This window comes from Raphanus sativus, chromosome 6, assembly GCF_000801105.2.
Source record: "Raphanus sativus cultivar WK10039 chromosome 6, ASM80110v3, whole genome shotgun sequence".
Lineage (NCBI taxonomy): Eukaryota > Viridiplantae > Streptophyta > Magnoliopsida > Brassicales > Brassicaceae > Raphanus > Raphanus sativus.
Window position 1 is genome coordinate 50,782,495 of NC_079516.1, and position 16,432 is coordinate 50,798,926.

The 16,432-nt window shown below is 39.6% G+C and overlaps 2 protein-coding genes and 1 pseudogene across 2 annotated transcripts; all 3 read left to right on the plus strand.

The window, feature by feature from the left end:
- The first annotated feature begins 597 nt into the window (after nucleotides 1-597).
- LOC108830895 (protein SMAX1-LIKE 8) lies at nucleotides 598-4,651 on the plus strand. Its single transcript, XM_056989098.1, has 4 exons — nucleotides 598-1,895; nucleotides 2,752-2,941; nucleotides 3,069-3,906; nucleotides 3,949-4,651. The coding sequence occupies exons 1-4, from the start codon at nucleotides 727-729 to the stop codon at nucleotides 4,128-4,130; spliced, it is 2,379 nt and encodes a 792-aa protein (XP_056845078.1). The 5' UTR covers nucleotides 598-726; the 3' UTR covers nucleotides 4,131-4,651.
- Nucleotides 4,652-8,406: 3,755 nt separating this feature from the next.
- LOC130494348 (zinc finger CCCH domain-containing protein 29) lies at nucleotides 8,407-10,829 on the plus strand. Its single transcript, XM_056988696.1, has 2 exons — nucleotides 8,407-8,592; nucleotides 8,933-10,829. The coding sequence occupies exon 2, from the start codon at nucleotides 8,938-8,940 to the stop codon at nucleotides 10,639-10,641; it is 1,704 nt and encodes a 567-aa protein (XP_056844676.1). The 5' UTR covers nucleotides 8,407-8,592; nucleotides 8,933-8,937; the 3' UTR covers nucleotides 10,642-10,829.
- A 1,442-nt stretch (nucleotides 10,830-12,271) lies between these two features.
- Nucleotides 12,272-16,358, plus strand: LOC108830893 (putative disease resistance protein At4g11170; annotated as a pseudogene).
- Nucleotides 16,359-16,432: the final 74 nt, after the last annotated feature.

The following is a 16,432-nucleotide window of genomic DNA, read 5'->3' on the forward strand; positions in this document are numbered from 1 at the left end:
ACCAAAGCTGATTCAAACCGAACCAAAATTTATTATCAAATAGTTCAGTTTGATATTATCACAACCCAAACCAACCGAGCCGAAATTGATCCGAACCAATTAAATTGAACCGAACCGAGAAACCAATATATCATGACCCAACGGTAAGGACAAATTCCTTCCTGTATCCATGTTGCGAGTTCGAACCATACCAGAGGAAATTACCTCACGATATTTATAGATACCACATAGAGATGAGCTTATGCTTTAGCATCCATTTGCATACCCGGAAAAAAATCTATCCGTGGTTGCATATATTTAATATTGGTGTAAATTTTTTTACAAATAATTAATAACAAAATAAGAGAAAATAGATTGTTGATGTTAGAAAATAATTTGACTTAAGCACGGGAATAAATAAATAAAAAGAATGATCAAAAGACAAGCAACAAGAATCTGAGAATCTATCAGCAGTCACCACCTGTTCTCCCGTTTCTGTTGGATTCCAAACTCTCACTTTCACTGCCCCCCTCGTGTCGAGGTCCCACCTCTGTGTTCCACTCAACCCAACAGTGTATCATCCTCTCTTCTCCTTCCATAAATTAATTTATTTCTCATCACATTTTTTCTTATTACCAAACCCCCTGCATATAGTAAAATAATTACCAGAAAAAACATCGCATTTTAATTTCTTTTGTTCGCAATTTCGAATTTTTATCCGTGTATTTATATATATGTTTACCGGCGATGCCAACGGCGGTGAACGTAGCGAAGCAATGCTTAACAGCGGAATCATCCTACGCGCTACAAGAAGCAGTCAACGTGGCGCGTCGACGAGGACACTCTCAAACGACGTCGCTTCACGCCGTCTCCGCGTTACTCTCCCTCCCAACCTCGCTCTTACGCGACGCGTGCGCTCGTGTCCGAAACTCAGCTTACTCTCCTCGTCTCCAGTTCAAAGCTCTTGAGCTCTGCCTCAGCGTTTCGCTAGACCGGATCCAATCGGGTCAACAGCATCCCGGATCCGATGATCCGCCCGTCTCGAACTCTTTCATGGCTGCTATCAAACGCTCCCAGGCTCACCAGCGTCGCCTCCCCGAGAACTTCAGGATGTACCAAGAGATGATGTCTCAGAACTCGCTCTCTTGCGTGAAAGTGGAGCTTCGTCAGCTGATTCTCTCGATCCTGGATGATCCGGTTGTGAGTCGGGTGTTCGGTGAAGCGGGTTTTCGGAGCTCCGAGTTGAAGCTCTCGATTATCCGGCCCATCCCTCACCTTCTCCGATACTCATCACCACGACAACAACAACAGCCTCTGTTCATCTGTAGCGTAACCGGAAATTATACCGAACCGGAATTAAATCCGGTTCGATGGGGGTTCAGCGTAATGAACCGGAATCTTGCCGGAGATTCCGATCACCACCGGAGGATCAGCGCGGTTTTAGCAAGGGACAAAGGGAGGAACCCTCTGCTCGTGGGAGAATCTTCCCAAGCTGTGCTAACCGGTTTTTTAAATTCCTTGGATAACCGAACCGACGGTTTAACAGCGGTTAGCCTCAGCTCAGAGATTTTCGACCAAATCAACGTTAAATTCGATAAAACCTACCTCGACGCGAGGTTTCGTGAACTGGAGAAGGTGGCTGAGCAAGGTTCAAGACCTGGTTTGGTCTTGAGTTATGGAGACCTGAGGGTTTTCACCGATGGCGAGGGATCGGCTGCGAGTTACATCGTTAGTCGTGTTTCGGAGTTGTTAAGGAGATTAGGGAGGAGAGTGTGGTTGATAGGAGCGACGACGAGCAACGAAGTTTATGAGAAGATGGTGAAGAAGTTTCCTAACGTGGAGAAAGATTGGGATATGCAGTTACTCACCATCACCACAACTACTCTTGGGTCTTGTCTGCCTCATCACAAATCCAGGTCGTTATTATTATCTCTTTTTCTCCCGCGCGTTTAGACTGTAAAACGCTTTGATCGCTTTCTTTTGATGACACTAAACGCGTCGTTAGTAACAGATTTGTAAAGGTTTAGCATTCGCGCGGGAGTATTCAATTATGTAGAAGTATCTTTTAGACTTGGGTATTTCAGCTACCATAAATTTAAAAGTTTAAAATATTTATATAACTTTTATATTTTGTAATTTGATTATACGAGAATAGATGCGTACTCTGAACTTTGAACGTATGCGGTTGAAGATGAATCATTTGTTTACCTTTGCTTATAACATGTTAATAGTCACATTTAAAACAATTAATCTGGTTTATGACCTTATGTAATAGCTCATTGTTATGATTCTAAAAAAAAAAAAAAAAAATGATTCTAGACTAGTTTTCTATTAGGAATAGTAACTAGTTTTAGATTTTTTGATCTTGGATTAACAAACTGGTTGTTACATAACTGCTTTATTGTTTATAATTTACATAATATTTGTTAAGAACACAATATTTTACTTTTGAATAGAAATATCAAACTCTAGTTAGCTTTTTCTTTACTTTTTGTGTTCTAACGTTTGCGCTTTCAATTTCTAAATGATGATTCATAGAAGCACTAAAGATTTTATTTTTTGAAGTGGCAAACACAATGGTTTAACATGTGTAAGATATAAACATTATTATAATAAAAACAATGGCGTTTGAATGTAGAAACACATCATTGATGTACGTTTGACTTCAGATTTTACTCGTGCACTAACTTGATGAGTGTATTTGCCTTTTCTTTTCTTTTTTTTTCTGTAAATTTGTCTTCGATGATGTTGACATGTTATAATTGAATACAGTTTGATGGGATCGTTTGTTCCATTTGGTGGATTCTTCTCAACTCCTTCTGACCTAAAACTACCCTTCTCCGGTTTTCACAGAGAAACCACCGGACCGGTCTCTTCAATATCCGATCAGACCCAATCTACCTTGCCACCTTGGTTGCAGATGACCACAAGAACCAATTTAAACCAAATATCTGGTTCCAAGGTCCGTAGACTTTCTCTTCTCCTAATTTGTTAACCTTCAATACTTCAAAGTATGTTTCGTGGGAGACAAGTTTCCACAGTTGACTATTTTGTTTCACTATTATATTTTAAATTCAACGTGTGTATAGATCCCCTCAGTGCAGACCACACAAGGGTTGGAACCAGTTTGCGGAAGCAAGTCGACGATCAGTGCTTCTGCATCGACCAGTTCAGCTAAATCGGTCACGACTGATCTAAATGGGAATATGTGTCCGGCCACCACAGGATCTGGTCTCAAGAAGCATTTGGATGACAAAGATTTTGCTCATCAACGATCTTCATCAAGGGATCTCAACGTTGAGAGCATCAAGATTATATACCAAAGACTAACCGATAGGGTTTCAGGGCAAGATGATGCTGCCAGAGTTATCAGCTCAGCATTGTCACAACCGCCTAGGATCAGCACTAGGAGAGACGTTTGGCTCCATTTGGTTGGGCCTGATACCGTAGGCAAGAGGAGAATGTCGCTTGTGCTTGCTGAGATTATGTATCAAAGTGAACACAGATTCATGCCCGTTGATCTTGGTGCTGCGGAGCACGGAATGGGCGGCTGTGATGATGTGGTGCGGATGAGAGGAAAGACAATGGTGGATCATATCTTTGAAGTGTTGTGTAGGAATCCTTTCTGTGTAGTTTTCTTGGAGAACATTGACAAAGCCGACGAGAAGCTGCAGATGAGCTTGCTAAAGGCTATAGAAACTGGAAAGTTTATGGATTCGCATGGGAGAGAAATCGGAATCGGAAACACCACGTTTGTTATGACTTCATCTTCGGTAGATGACTACGGAACATTAGCTGCTTATTCTGAAGAGAAACTCTTGAGAGCAAAGGGAAGGCAAGTGGAGATACAGATTGAAACTGTGTCCAGGTTGCCAAATGTGAGAACGGTTTCTAGATTGAGATCGGTGAAAAAGAGGAAGGTGATAGGCTTGAGGGATATTCAGGACAAGAATGAGTCTGTACAAACAGGAAAACAGTTGAACAGAGCAACTAATGCAGTTCTTGATTTGAACCTTCCGGCACAAGAAACCGAACCCGAGGATAGTGAAGAAAACTCAAAGGTTTGGTTAGTGAATTTGAAGAAACACAGCCGTCTCACTGAGGTTCCTTTTAAGCCTTTCGACTTTGAAGGATTAGCAGAAAGAATTTAAAAAAGCGTAAAAGAGATTTTTGAAAAATGCGTGAGATCATCAGATTGTTTGCTGGAAGTTGACCCTAAGATCATGGAACGACTACTAGCGGCTGTTTATTTCTCTGACAATAGAAAAGATATCATCAAAGAGTTGATGGAGAAAGTAATGGCTCGAGTGTTCTTGCATGTTAAAGAAAGGTATGAAATCACTTCTTGTTCTGTAGTAAAACTGGTTGGTCGAGATCTTGACATTTTTCTCGAGGATCAAATGGACTTGTTCCTTGTAAAATCTCAGTAGGTTAAGATTTTTTTTTTTTGAACACAGATGGTTAAAATGTAGATGAAGTTTTATTTGGGAAGTGTATAAGATAAGGTAGAGTTGGTTATAGGTATTGTTGTCCTTTTGTGTTGTTATACTATTATAATGTGTGTTATGATGTATCATGTCGTTTGAGTGGGTCGTTTTCTTGTTTGTATGTACAAGTTTCTGTAAATTAATAATTGTTTTCATATATTATAAACCAATAGAGCTTTTAAAAATCACATGGTTTATGTTATGTATATGAAGGCCTAAATATATTGGTTTGATATAATTCAATTCGATGGCAAGAAAGTAGAATCAAAACTCTACAATGAGCTCTAAGAAATCATTTTAGTTGTTATTAGAGATATGATGGACCGGAAGATGTGTATCTTACGGACCAAGATTGTGAAGCCTGTGAAACCCATGAAGATCATCAAGACTAAAAGGAAATACTTGAAGATCAAGTTAATCTCAAGATATTCTTAGAATATTTATATTAATATAGTTTATGAAAGTTAGCATTATCTATTCCTAACATTATGTTAATGTTAGCGATATATATATGCCTCTTGTATTCTCATATTGATCACAACACAATAATATATCATATTCTATTATATTTTACATGGTATCAGAGCGGTCGATTTTAGAGATCAAATTTAAGCTTCCGCAAGTTAAGATTTGAAGATGCTAATCATCGGTGGTGTTAACGATGACGAAGACGGAGACGATCAAGATGATGACCACGACGTGAAACAAATCTTGAAGTAATGTTTCACGTGATCTTTAATTAAAGTTAGGGTTTGGTTTTATTAAATTAAAAGCTTTAGTGGGGCAATAGATTTTGTTTACCTTTCTTTTGTTGAGGGTTTTATTTTATATAGAGTTTGGTTTTTGGTGAGTGCTAAAATTACAGAGAGAGTTAATGGTGGTGGTTAAGGGTTTGTGGCTTTCACGTGGTTTGATTTTTTTTGTTTGAGATCTATTCTATGGTTTAGAATAACTCAAAGTGCCATGTTTTCTCATAGTTTGGAATTTATTGGTTATAGTTTAACCATTACGGGGGAGTTCTAGTTGAACGCTCATGTTTTTTAGGTCTGTTTTAGTCTAAGTTACGGACTGTCCAAGTTAAGGATGATTGTTTGTGGAACTGCAGTTGCGTCCACGGGATGTATTCCCATTGTCAAGACCAAAGAAGAGCTGAAGTTGTCATCCCTCATTGTCTAAGTCGAAGTTTATTCCCGAAGGAATTTACTGATTTGTTTTCCTCGACATAGTGTCCACGACATACGTGGTCTGCTTTGTGATTGCAGATTTGCGTGTTGCATCCCACGTTTGTCGTGCGGGGGAGTATTAGAGATATGATGGACCGGAAGATGTGTATCTTACGGACCAAGATTGTGAAGCCTGTGAAACCCATGAAGATCATCAAGACTAAAAGGAAATACTTGAAGATCAAGTTAATCTCAAGATATTCTTAGAATATTTATATTAATATAGTTTATGAAAGTTAGCATTATCTATTCCTAACATTATGTTAATGTTAGCGATATATATATGCCTCTTGTATTCTCATATTGATCACAACACAATAATATATCATATTCTATTATACTTTACAGTTGTCAATATCTCAGACTACTTTCTGATTCACATTGGCACTATTAGCTTCTCTGAAAATTCAACGATTATTATTGATAAAAAAAAAAAAGAATAAAAGAGATATTACATGGACCCGAAGGATCGATCAGTCTTCCAAGTACCAAAATCAATGTCATAAAAAGGCTCGGTGATTCGGTCCACAATCTGATCTGATTTGCTGATGAGTTTTGGGAAATAATTTGAAAGGCATATAACACAAAATCATACCGCTTTAATAGTTTACTATTAAGTTGACCATGTAAACAACGAACCAAGTTTGACCAGAAGAAACACAGCGAAGTCTTCTTGTAAGTTTCTCTTCAAACTCTAAGCAAAAAGAAAGTTTCTCTTCAAACTTTCTTTACTTATCAGCATTTATATGATTATATCATCCAAATTGCTCTGAAGCAAGATTTTACTGCCAAATATACTTCAAACTCATATGTCAGTCTACTTTGGTAACATAGTAAATCACATAGAAAGACGGTTAAGATTTTGTGAAATGAACAATGAGGAGTAAGTCAAATGATCAAATCGAACACACTAATCCATTATAATCAAACAGACTAATCCATTATGTTTTGTGGGGACTAATATCAAATTAAAAAATAAAGAGGAGAAAGCTAAGTGCGAATTTTAAAAATGATTAAAAGAGAAAGTTAAAATGGAAAAAGTGGAATCGGGCGGCCAAGTGAAGACATTCTCTGTCGCCCACCCAAACACCACAAAGAAAAGAAGGCGTGCCTCACTTTCTCTCTTTCTTTCTCCCTCCACACGAGCCTCCTTGCGTTTCCCTCACTCGCTTTACCCTAATCACTCCATTACAAGTTAGTAAGTTACTGTAGTCTACCAGAAGACCAAGTTTGAACTCCAAATATCAGTGAATTAACTAAAGACCACTAAGACAAGGTTACATATAAGAGCCTTTAGGATAAGTTTAATTCATAATACTCTTCTATTATTGATTGTTTAGTTTCTATAGCTTGAATGTGTATAACTTTTCTAAGTATGGAGTGTACTTTCGGAGAAGATCCTAAAAGAAAAGTTGTTTTGTTTATACTTTATAGTGAATTTAACATATTAATTTTTCTATTTCCCTTTTGATCTAAACATTTTATATTTAGCTTACTTTCCATCTTTTTTTAATTCTAACTTCCGTTAATAATGTTCTGTTTTAAAGCACTCAATATCAGTCACTCTCTAGTCTCTAGCATAAGAAAATAAAACTTGATTTTGGTTTTCTCGAATCGGATAAAAAGGGTTGATATATGTCTTCATTCTTTCAAAATGTGAGTAGACTTGTATTAACCCCACGTGCGAAGCAAAGCGCGTGCTATAGTGCAAAGACATACATACGCGTGTGGAAGGGTTACCTGCTAAGTCGGTTGATCAGACAAACTGTGGGTCCCTTACACATCCCCAACTCCATTTACCATTCTATCAACCACATATATTATGCTATTTTAATCTTATTTTGGGTACGAAATTTCTTAATATCTTATTTTGGGTACGAAATTTCTTAATATCTTACTTATTATATTTTGGAAACAATTAATTTCCTAGAACCGATTTTGGAAACTAATTACTTATCGCATCTTCTTAGGATGTTCTGCCCATACATTTTTCTGGACACACGCACACACATTCAGATGAAAATCTATAACAGTAGATCTGGTCAGACAAAAAAAAATTAATGTCTTGTGAAGTTTGAACTACCTTTGTCCAGATATGCTTTAACTATTTTGTAACTGCGAGTCTTTCTTTCCACCTCAACTAATCTCCAAGTTTTGTAACAAACATACAACAATTGGGAATGAATTTTAATAACATCTCCTGAATTTAGTGGATGTGTTAGGTTATTTCCCTTTTAGATTCTTATTCTTTTTGTAATAAAAGCAAATTGATTGATTAGCTTAGAAATATAGGTGGTATAACATACAAAATCAGGAAAAAGAAAACAAATAGGTAGATACATGAACTGCAATCTAGAAACTTAGCTCCCAAAAGAAACTGTTGTCTAAAAACAATAAATACATCTTAATGAGACTATTTCTTTTATAGATTTGTAGAATGGGGGTATTGTTTATGCCCTTTTTGATCATTATAAAAAGAATTTTGAAGAAATCAATGAGATAGGGGAGAATCTGTGTAATATTTTTTTCCAAAAGCAAAAAAGAAGAAGAAGAAGACTAAAACAAATTGCGTATAAACAGTCAGCAAAACAGCGACGTCATTACCTTTTGAAAGTTCTTAGTTTTGACTTTTGACCTAAACCATTTCTATAAAAAAAACAACAAAACAGAAGGAAAGTACATAAAAACTTATATATATAAATAATTAAAGAAAAGGAGACCGGGGAAAGGTAGACGAAAGAAAGAGCGCACCTTCCTCCTCTCCTTCGCAACGAAGCTCTCTTTTAAAAGGAGCCTTTACATTTTCTCTACGGTTCCTTCTTCAGAAACCTAAACCACGTCTTCCACTTCATCTCAAACCTCAATATCTTCTCGTTCCTGCAAAGCTCTATCCTCTTCTCTAGGTATGAGTTGATTCTTTTCTCTGTTTTTGCTACTTGTATTACGTTAACCTCATCTCTAAGGCCTCTTCAGTTTAAATCTTAATCTTTCTTCTTCTCTAAGGTTATTAAAGAACGATTGTTCGCTTGAATCAGTAGAGATTATACAGTTACCTTATTCAACAACAAAAAAGAGTTTTTTATTTCTTTAATCATGGGAATATAAAGAATCTTGCAAATATAAATAAACTGAAAATTTGGAATCAAAAATTTACTGCTTGCGTTTTCTCTTTATCCTGCTTTGTTAAAGATCCTCTTGTTTCTTGCTTCTCACGGTTCTTGTTTTCACTTTTGAATCTCACAGAAAAGATGTGTGGCTCAGAGAGCAACCTCTGCTCTTCAAGACCCCTAACGGAAGCGGAATACATGAGACGCAAGTCAGAAGAAGGTGTCGCCGCCGCCGCCACGTGTCTTCTTGAGCTCGCCGCCTGCGATGATCTCCCGTCCTTCAGGAGAGAGATCGAAGAGAACTCGATAGATATCAACGAACCGGGCTTCTGGTACTGCAGACGGGTCGGGTCAAAGAAGATGGGTTTTCAAGAGAGAACACCTCTCATGGTTGCTGCTATGTACGGAAGCATCGATGTTCTAACTTACATAATCTCCACCGGAAACGCTGACGTGGACAGAGTTTCAGGCGACGAGAAAGTCACTGCTCTTCACTGTGCTGTTTCAGCCTGTTCTGTCTCAATCGTTCAAGTCATCAAGATCTTGCTTGATGCCGCCTCTGCTTCACCTAACTGCGTTGACGCTAATGGAAACAAACCGGTTGACCTAATGGTTCGAGCTTCTCGGTTTATACCTAACCAGACAAGAAGAGCTGTTGAGCTTCTGTTAACCGGAAGTTCGGTTAGTTTGATGGAAGAACAGGAGGAGGAGGAAGTGAAGAGTGTTGTGTCGTCTAAGTATCCAGCTGATGCGTCCCTCCCTGACATCAACGAAGGCGTTTACGGAACAGACGAGTTTAGGATGTTTAGCTTCAAGGTCAAGCCATGTTCTAGGGCTTACTCACACGACTGGACCGAGTGTCCTTTTGTTCATCCTGGTGAGAACGCGAGGAGGAGAGATCCGAGGAAGTATCCTTACACTTGTGTGCCTTGTCCTGAGTTTCGTAAAGGGTCTTGTCCTAAAGGAGACTCATGCGAGTATGCGCACGGTGTTTTCGAGTCTTGGCTCCACCCTGGGCAATATAAGACACGGCTTTGTAAAGACGAGACCGGTTGTGCGAGGAGAGTCTGTTTCTTTGCTCATAGAAGAGATGAGTTGAGACCGGTTAATGCTTCTACTGGCTCAGCGATGGTTTCACCTCAGTCACCTGAGATGTCTGTTATGAGCTCTCCTATGGGTAATAACGGTGTTCCTTTGTCTCCAAGAAACGGTGGTTTATGGCAGAACAGAGTTAACAGCCTTACACCACCACCGTTGCAGCTTAACGGTAGTAGGTTGAAGTCTAGTTTGAGCGCTAGAGATATGGATATGGAGATGGAACTAAGGTTTCGTGGTTTGGATGGTCATAGGCTCGGTGACTCTGTGATGTCTCCGAGCAGGTATTCTCAGATGAACCATTACCCGTCTTCCCCTGTGAGGCAAGCGCCTCCTCAGAGGTTTGAGTCTTCAGCAGCTATGGCAGCTGCGGTGATGAACGCTAGATCTTCAGCGTTTGCTAAACGCAGCTTGAGTTTCAAACCGGCTCCAGTAGCTGCTTCTAATGTCTCGGATTGGGGATCACCTAACGGGAAGGTTGAGTGGGGGATGCAAAGAGAGGAGATGAACAAGATGAGGAGAAGTGTCTCCTTTGGCATTCATGGGAATCACAACAATAACAATGTGTCACGTCCTGTGAGAGACTACAGCGATGAGCCAGATGTGTCTTGGGTGAACTCACTGGTGAAAGATAGTACACAGGAGAGAGACTTTGGGTTGAATGGTGCAGCGGTTAGGGACGAGTTTAAGCTACCGTTGTGGGCAGAGCAAATGTACATAGACCATGAGAAGCAGCAGAGTGTGGCATAAGCAGCAGAAAGAATCTAACAAATCTTGGTAATAATTCTTTGATTTTGTGTTTGTCAGCCATAATTATCTACTAGTATATGTTTCTTTATATTCTCTTGTTTTTTTTTTCTTTAAAAAATGTCATTCTCTTGTCTCTGTGACACTATGTAATGATTGAAAGAAAATAATTGATGAATGAGTTCAATGAAGGATCTTAGTAGTTTTGTACTTTTTTGATATCATGCAATGAGTAAAGTGAGATAATTGTTACTTTGTTTGTTTACGATGGTGCTCCTGGTTTCTTAGTTCTTACTGTATATTTTTGTGCTTATATACATGACTACCCTTTGAGATTGTCTTTATTATGTCCATAAACCAATCTAACAAGATGAAACAATCTGGTGGTTCATTTAGGAATGCTTACCTTCCTGTGCTATAATTTTGTAGTCATTGTTCTTCCGTTGTCCCTTCTCCGATGCTAGTACAAGGAGAAGCAGAGGATTGGCCAGTTCCATAACCTACACGAAGAACACATCAGTTCACCATGATAAAGTGAAGAAATAGAGACAAGAAGTTTGACCTGGTGCAATTAGGGAATTGTCGATTTAGTTAGGGACTTACTCAAACCAGCTCCAGTAGCTGCTTCTAATGTCTCGGATTGGGAGTGGGAAATGCAGAGAGAGGAGATGAACAAGAAGAGGAGAAGCGTCTCCTTCTGGTCTGCTTTAGGTCACGATAACTGAATGTTGAATGCAGTCTTTTACATGTGTTATAGCGTTTTTTGGATCCTACATGGTATTTTATCTTTCTTCCTTGTTAAAATGTTATATGAACCAAATGTTAAGCAAAAAAAAAAAAATGTTTATATGAACTAGAAGAGTCATATATTCATGGCTCTCTCCAACAATACATGGCTTCTTCAAAGACCAAGGACCGCCATGTAGATTGGATGTTGACACGTGTCAATACATGGTCACTAATATTGGTCTAGGCCCAAAAACTTACCCGTATTCGAAAAAGCCCACAGAAAATAATAAAGTTTGTTTTCTCAATTCTTACCGTAATCACACAGTGAGCGAGAGGGGAGGAGAATAAATGGAGCCTCCTCTGTATATCGTTCGAAAAGAATTGCTCGATCTGTATATCGTTATAAACGTTACTCTTGGCTCTCCAGTTTGCAATTTCAACTCGGTTTTCTCTAGCTTCCTTTTGTTTTGGCTTTTCTTCGAGGATTTGGATTCTTCGTTACGGTTAAAGCCAAGTTTAGTTGTATTCAGTTAAAACCCTTTGGTAAAATTATGGTTTTGCTATTCAACGCTTTGGTTGATATTATATGAAACGTGTTCCCATTTTTTAATACTCTTACGGGTTTGACTTTGTTACTGATACACCTTCCAAGAAAAAGAGACTTAGTTTCCAGGAATTTATAGAGGTTTGACTTTTCAAGCAATCTGATGTTGAATGATCTTTAGTAAAAAAAATTCTAAATAATCATTTTCAATGGTTCATGATTAATTCTGCTACAAAAGGTGAGAGAATATAAGTTAGCTGTGTCTTGTGCTTAGTTGTTTCATCATCTGTCGGTCATGTCTGCGTCTTCATCTTCTTCTTTGTTGCCCCCTCGCCAATGGAAACACGACGTCTTCCCAAGTTTCAGCGGTCAAGACGTCCGAAGAAACTTCCTCAGCCACTTGCTCGGTGAATTTAATCGCAAGGGAATCAACACGTTTGTAGATGATCAAATTAGGAGAAGTGAGTCCATAGGCCCTGAGCTCGTACGAGCTATAAGAGCTAGCATCAAGGATTGGCATGGTCATCCTCACCAAGAACTATGCTTCTTCAAGCTGGTGCCTAGATGAGTTGTTGGAGATTATGAAATGCCGAGAGACTGCAGCAGGTCAAAGCGTGATGACAATCTTCTACGATACGAATCCATCTCATGTAAGGAAACAGAGTGGAGATTTCGGGGAGGCATTCGAGAGAGCTTGTGAGGGTAAAACAGAAGAGCACAAGCAGAGATGGAGGGTTGCTTTGACTAATGTTGCCAACATACTCGGCGAGCATTCACATAACTGGTTAGTCCTCCTGTGACTGTGAACTAGTTTGTATATTTTTTTTTTTTTTTTGGAACAGTGAACTACTTTGTTAGTATCATGAAATTCATGTTTAAAATTAATATGTTCTCCTGTCCTGTCAGGGATAACGAAGCTGCTATGATTTTAAAAATTGCCACAGATGTTACTAACATGCTGAACTTCACACCGTCGAGGGATTTCGATCATTTAGTTGGGATGGAAGCTCACATAGCGGAGATGAATTCTTTGTTATGTATGGAATCTAATGAAGTGAGGGTCGTAGGGATGTGGGGTCCTGCAGGAATTGGCAAAACCACTATTGCCAGAACGTTATATAACCTAGTTTCCAGCGACTTCCAGCTTAGTGTTTTTATGGAGAATGTCAAGGGAAGTTATAGCGGAAATGAGCTTGACGGCTACAGCTCGAAGTTGAGGTTGCAAGAGCAGTTCCTTTCTAAATTGCTTAATCTCAAGGATATGAGGATAAATCATTTAGGTGTGGCAGCAGAGAGGCTAAACTCCCGGAAAGTGTTTATTGTTCTTGACGATGTGGATAAACTAGAGCAGCTAGAAGCCTTAGCAAATGAACCTCGGTGGTTTGGTGCTGGAAGTAGGATCATAGTGACCACTGAGCACAAAGAACTTTTTAAGGGGCATGGTGTGTCAACCATATTTATGAGGTGGACTTTCCGTCTGGCGATGAAGCTCTACAGATCTTCTCTCAATCGGCCTTCAAACAAGATTCTCCGCCCGAAGGATTCATGGATCTTGCAGTTGAAGTTACAAGAGTCACTAATCATCTTCCATTAGGACTCTGTGTTTTAGGCTCATCATTGCGAGGTAAAAGAGAAAGCGAGTGGCCACATGAACTACCTAGCCTTATAGCCAGTCTTCATGGCGACATTGAGAAGATATTAAGAGTCGGCTACGATAGCTTAGGGAATGATGATAAATATAAATCTATGTTTCTCCACATCGCATGTTTATTCGATGGTGAAGAAGAGGATCGGGTCATTCAGCTACTTGATAATCGTAACTGTGATATTAAACATGGACTTGGTGTCCTTGTGGAAAGAGCTCTTGTATATATATCAAGCGACAAACGTGTTATGATGCACCATCTGCTACGAGAAATGGGCAGAGAAATAGTTCGTAGGCAATCTGCTCACGAGCCTGGGAAACGTCAATTCCTTATAGATGCTCAGGAGATTTATGACGTTCTTGCTGATGAGACTGTAAGTCCACTTTGTGTATGGCTTTCTAAATATGTTGGTAGCAGGTCAAGACTGTGTTATGATTAATTTCCTGACGTATTTTTATTTTTCAGGGTACAGGAAGTGTTTTAGGCATATCGTTCAACATGTCAGAAATTAGCGAGACGTTGTACCTGGGAGAGGGAGCCTTCAGTGGGATGCATAGTCTCCAAATTCTAAGATTCTATAAACAATCTTCCGGTGAGGCACGGCTGCATTTGCTTGAAGGTTTGGATTGTTTGCCTCTACCTCGTAAACTTAAGTTGATTCACTGGGAAGCATGTCCTATGAAGCATATGCCGTTTCGGTTTCGTCCAGAATGTCTCATTGAACTCAATATGAGAGAGAGCAAACTGAAGAAGCTCTGGGAAGGAGTCCCAGTAAGTTCCATTCACATAGATTATGATTTTGTTGGAAGTGACAGCAGTTCTGACAAGTTTTAACGGGTTTTCTTTTTCTTTTTTTCTTTCAGATGCTTAGAAGTCTAACGAAAATGGTTTTGAGTTATTCTATTAGTCTGGATGAACTTCCTGACCTTTCAGAGGCAAAATTTTTGAACTATTTGGATTTAAGGAATTGTGAAAGCTTGGTTATATAGGCTTCCTTCCTCTATTTGGAAACTTGGTTGGTTAACGTTCTTACACCTCCACTCCTGCCTAAACTTAGAGCCTCTTCCAGCAAACAACGCATTGTTCTCTCTAACTTACCTCAGCATTGGCGAATGCGCGAAAATTGTGGATTTTCCAGAGATCTCAAGTTCTATTGAACGTCTCAATGTGTCCTTTACTCCAATAGCAGCAGTGCCCTCCATCAGTTGAGAGCTGGGATTGTCTCCGTAAGGTGGATATGATTGGTTGTACAAATATTACAGAGTTCCCGCGTTTTTCGTATACTGTCTCAAAGTTAAAATCTGGAATCCACGGAGGAATAAAAGAAATTCCTCCGTGGATTTCTGATCTCTATGGCCTCACAGGATTGTCGATGGCCTTTTGCACCAGAGCTGCAAGAGATCTCGCCAAAGATTTGCGAGTTGGGAAAACTCCAGTTACTTAATTTCAAAGGTTGCTACAATGTAAGGGAATTCCCTGCAGAAATCTTCCAGAGCTTCTGTAATACGGCATGAGTTGGAGTTGATATTGGTGGACATTGGCGACAACAGTTTGCCTGCATATACACCTGAGGAGACCAAGGATTACCCCCTTGAGGTTATACATGTCTGAGAATGACTTTGTCAGTATTCCAGATTCCGTCGTGCAGCAGGTTGAATACCTTTGTCTTAGGGACTGCAGAGAACTTGAGTCGCTGCCAGAGCTTCCTGACTCGCTGTCAGAACTGTACGCGGATAATTGTGTGTCTCTTGAAAGATTATCTCAGTCTTCTCGTTCACCTCACTGCTCGAATCTGGGTATGCGGTTCTACCTGGTAGTGAAGTGCCTGACAACTTTAATCACAGAGCTGAAGGAAGTAATCTAGTCATCCATTTAAACCCGGGTAATCATTTTTTATATGGATCCTTGAGATTCAAGGCTTGTGTTGTTCTCCCCCCGGGAGATAAGCTAGACGATGTGCCATTTCGTAGTTTTCAAATATCTTGTTACGTAAGAGGCAGACACTCCACCACTGCCTATAAATGGCCTGAGATAAATGTGGATGAATCAAATGATCAGCTTCGGGAGAATCATCTGTTTATACTTAACTCTTACTTCACGCTGGAGGCAGACAACATCCCCGAAAGCGAAATGCTTTTTGATTTCAGATGCTTGGGGATGAAAGTATATTCGGGCACCATATATCCTCCAATATATTGGGTTGTGGGGTACAACTCGTGGAGCCTTGTTCATGTGAATTCCACTGCATAGCTCACCCCGAGTTATCTCGACTATTCCTCTCTCAAAGACTCTTACTAAAGTGCGTTCATTAAAATTATACGAACGAAGACCAGATTGACCGTTCTCTCCATCTCGGCACAAGTGATGAAGAAGAAGCTCCGTGAAACTTCCGGTGAAGAGGCCATGCAGATCTCGTCTACCACATACTCGAGATCGTCCTCATGACAGGACAGCGATTTCCAATTCACATGGTGCTCATACCCAATGAAATTCAGTTCTCTGCGGATGAAGGTATGTTGCCAGCGATAACCAGTAGCGTCCCACAAGCTTCAACTCCTTCAATCCATGTCTTGTGACTGCTGAGTTTTCCTGCCTCTCCTGTTTCTATCTCTCAGCTTCAAGAGTTTGAGTGAATGGATGGAAACAGCATCCAGGTGTTCAAGCTTATGCAATTGTTCTACAGATTATCATCTGCCGTTAGTGGAGGAGCCTTGCTCAAATCACTCGAGAAATAAGTCTGTTTCCAATTAGTTTGCTGAAGTAACTCAAGTTCCTGCTACTACTACACAGAAGGCTTCCTCCTTTATCAATAGTTTATATGATAGTTTATTTTGTTTGAGGACCCCCATCTCAACTTGTCGTGAAAAACATGAGC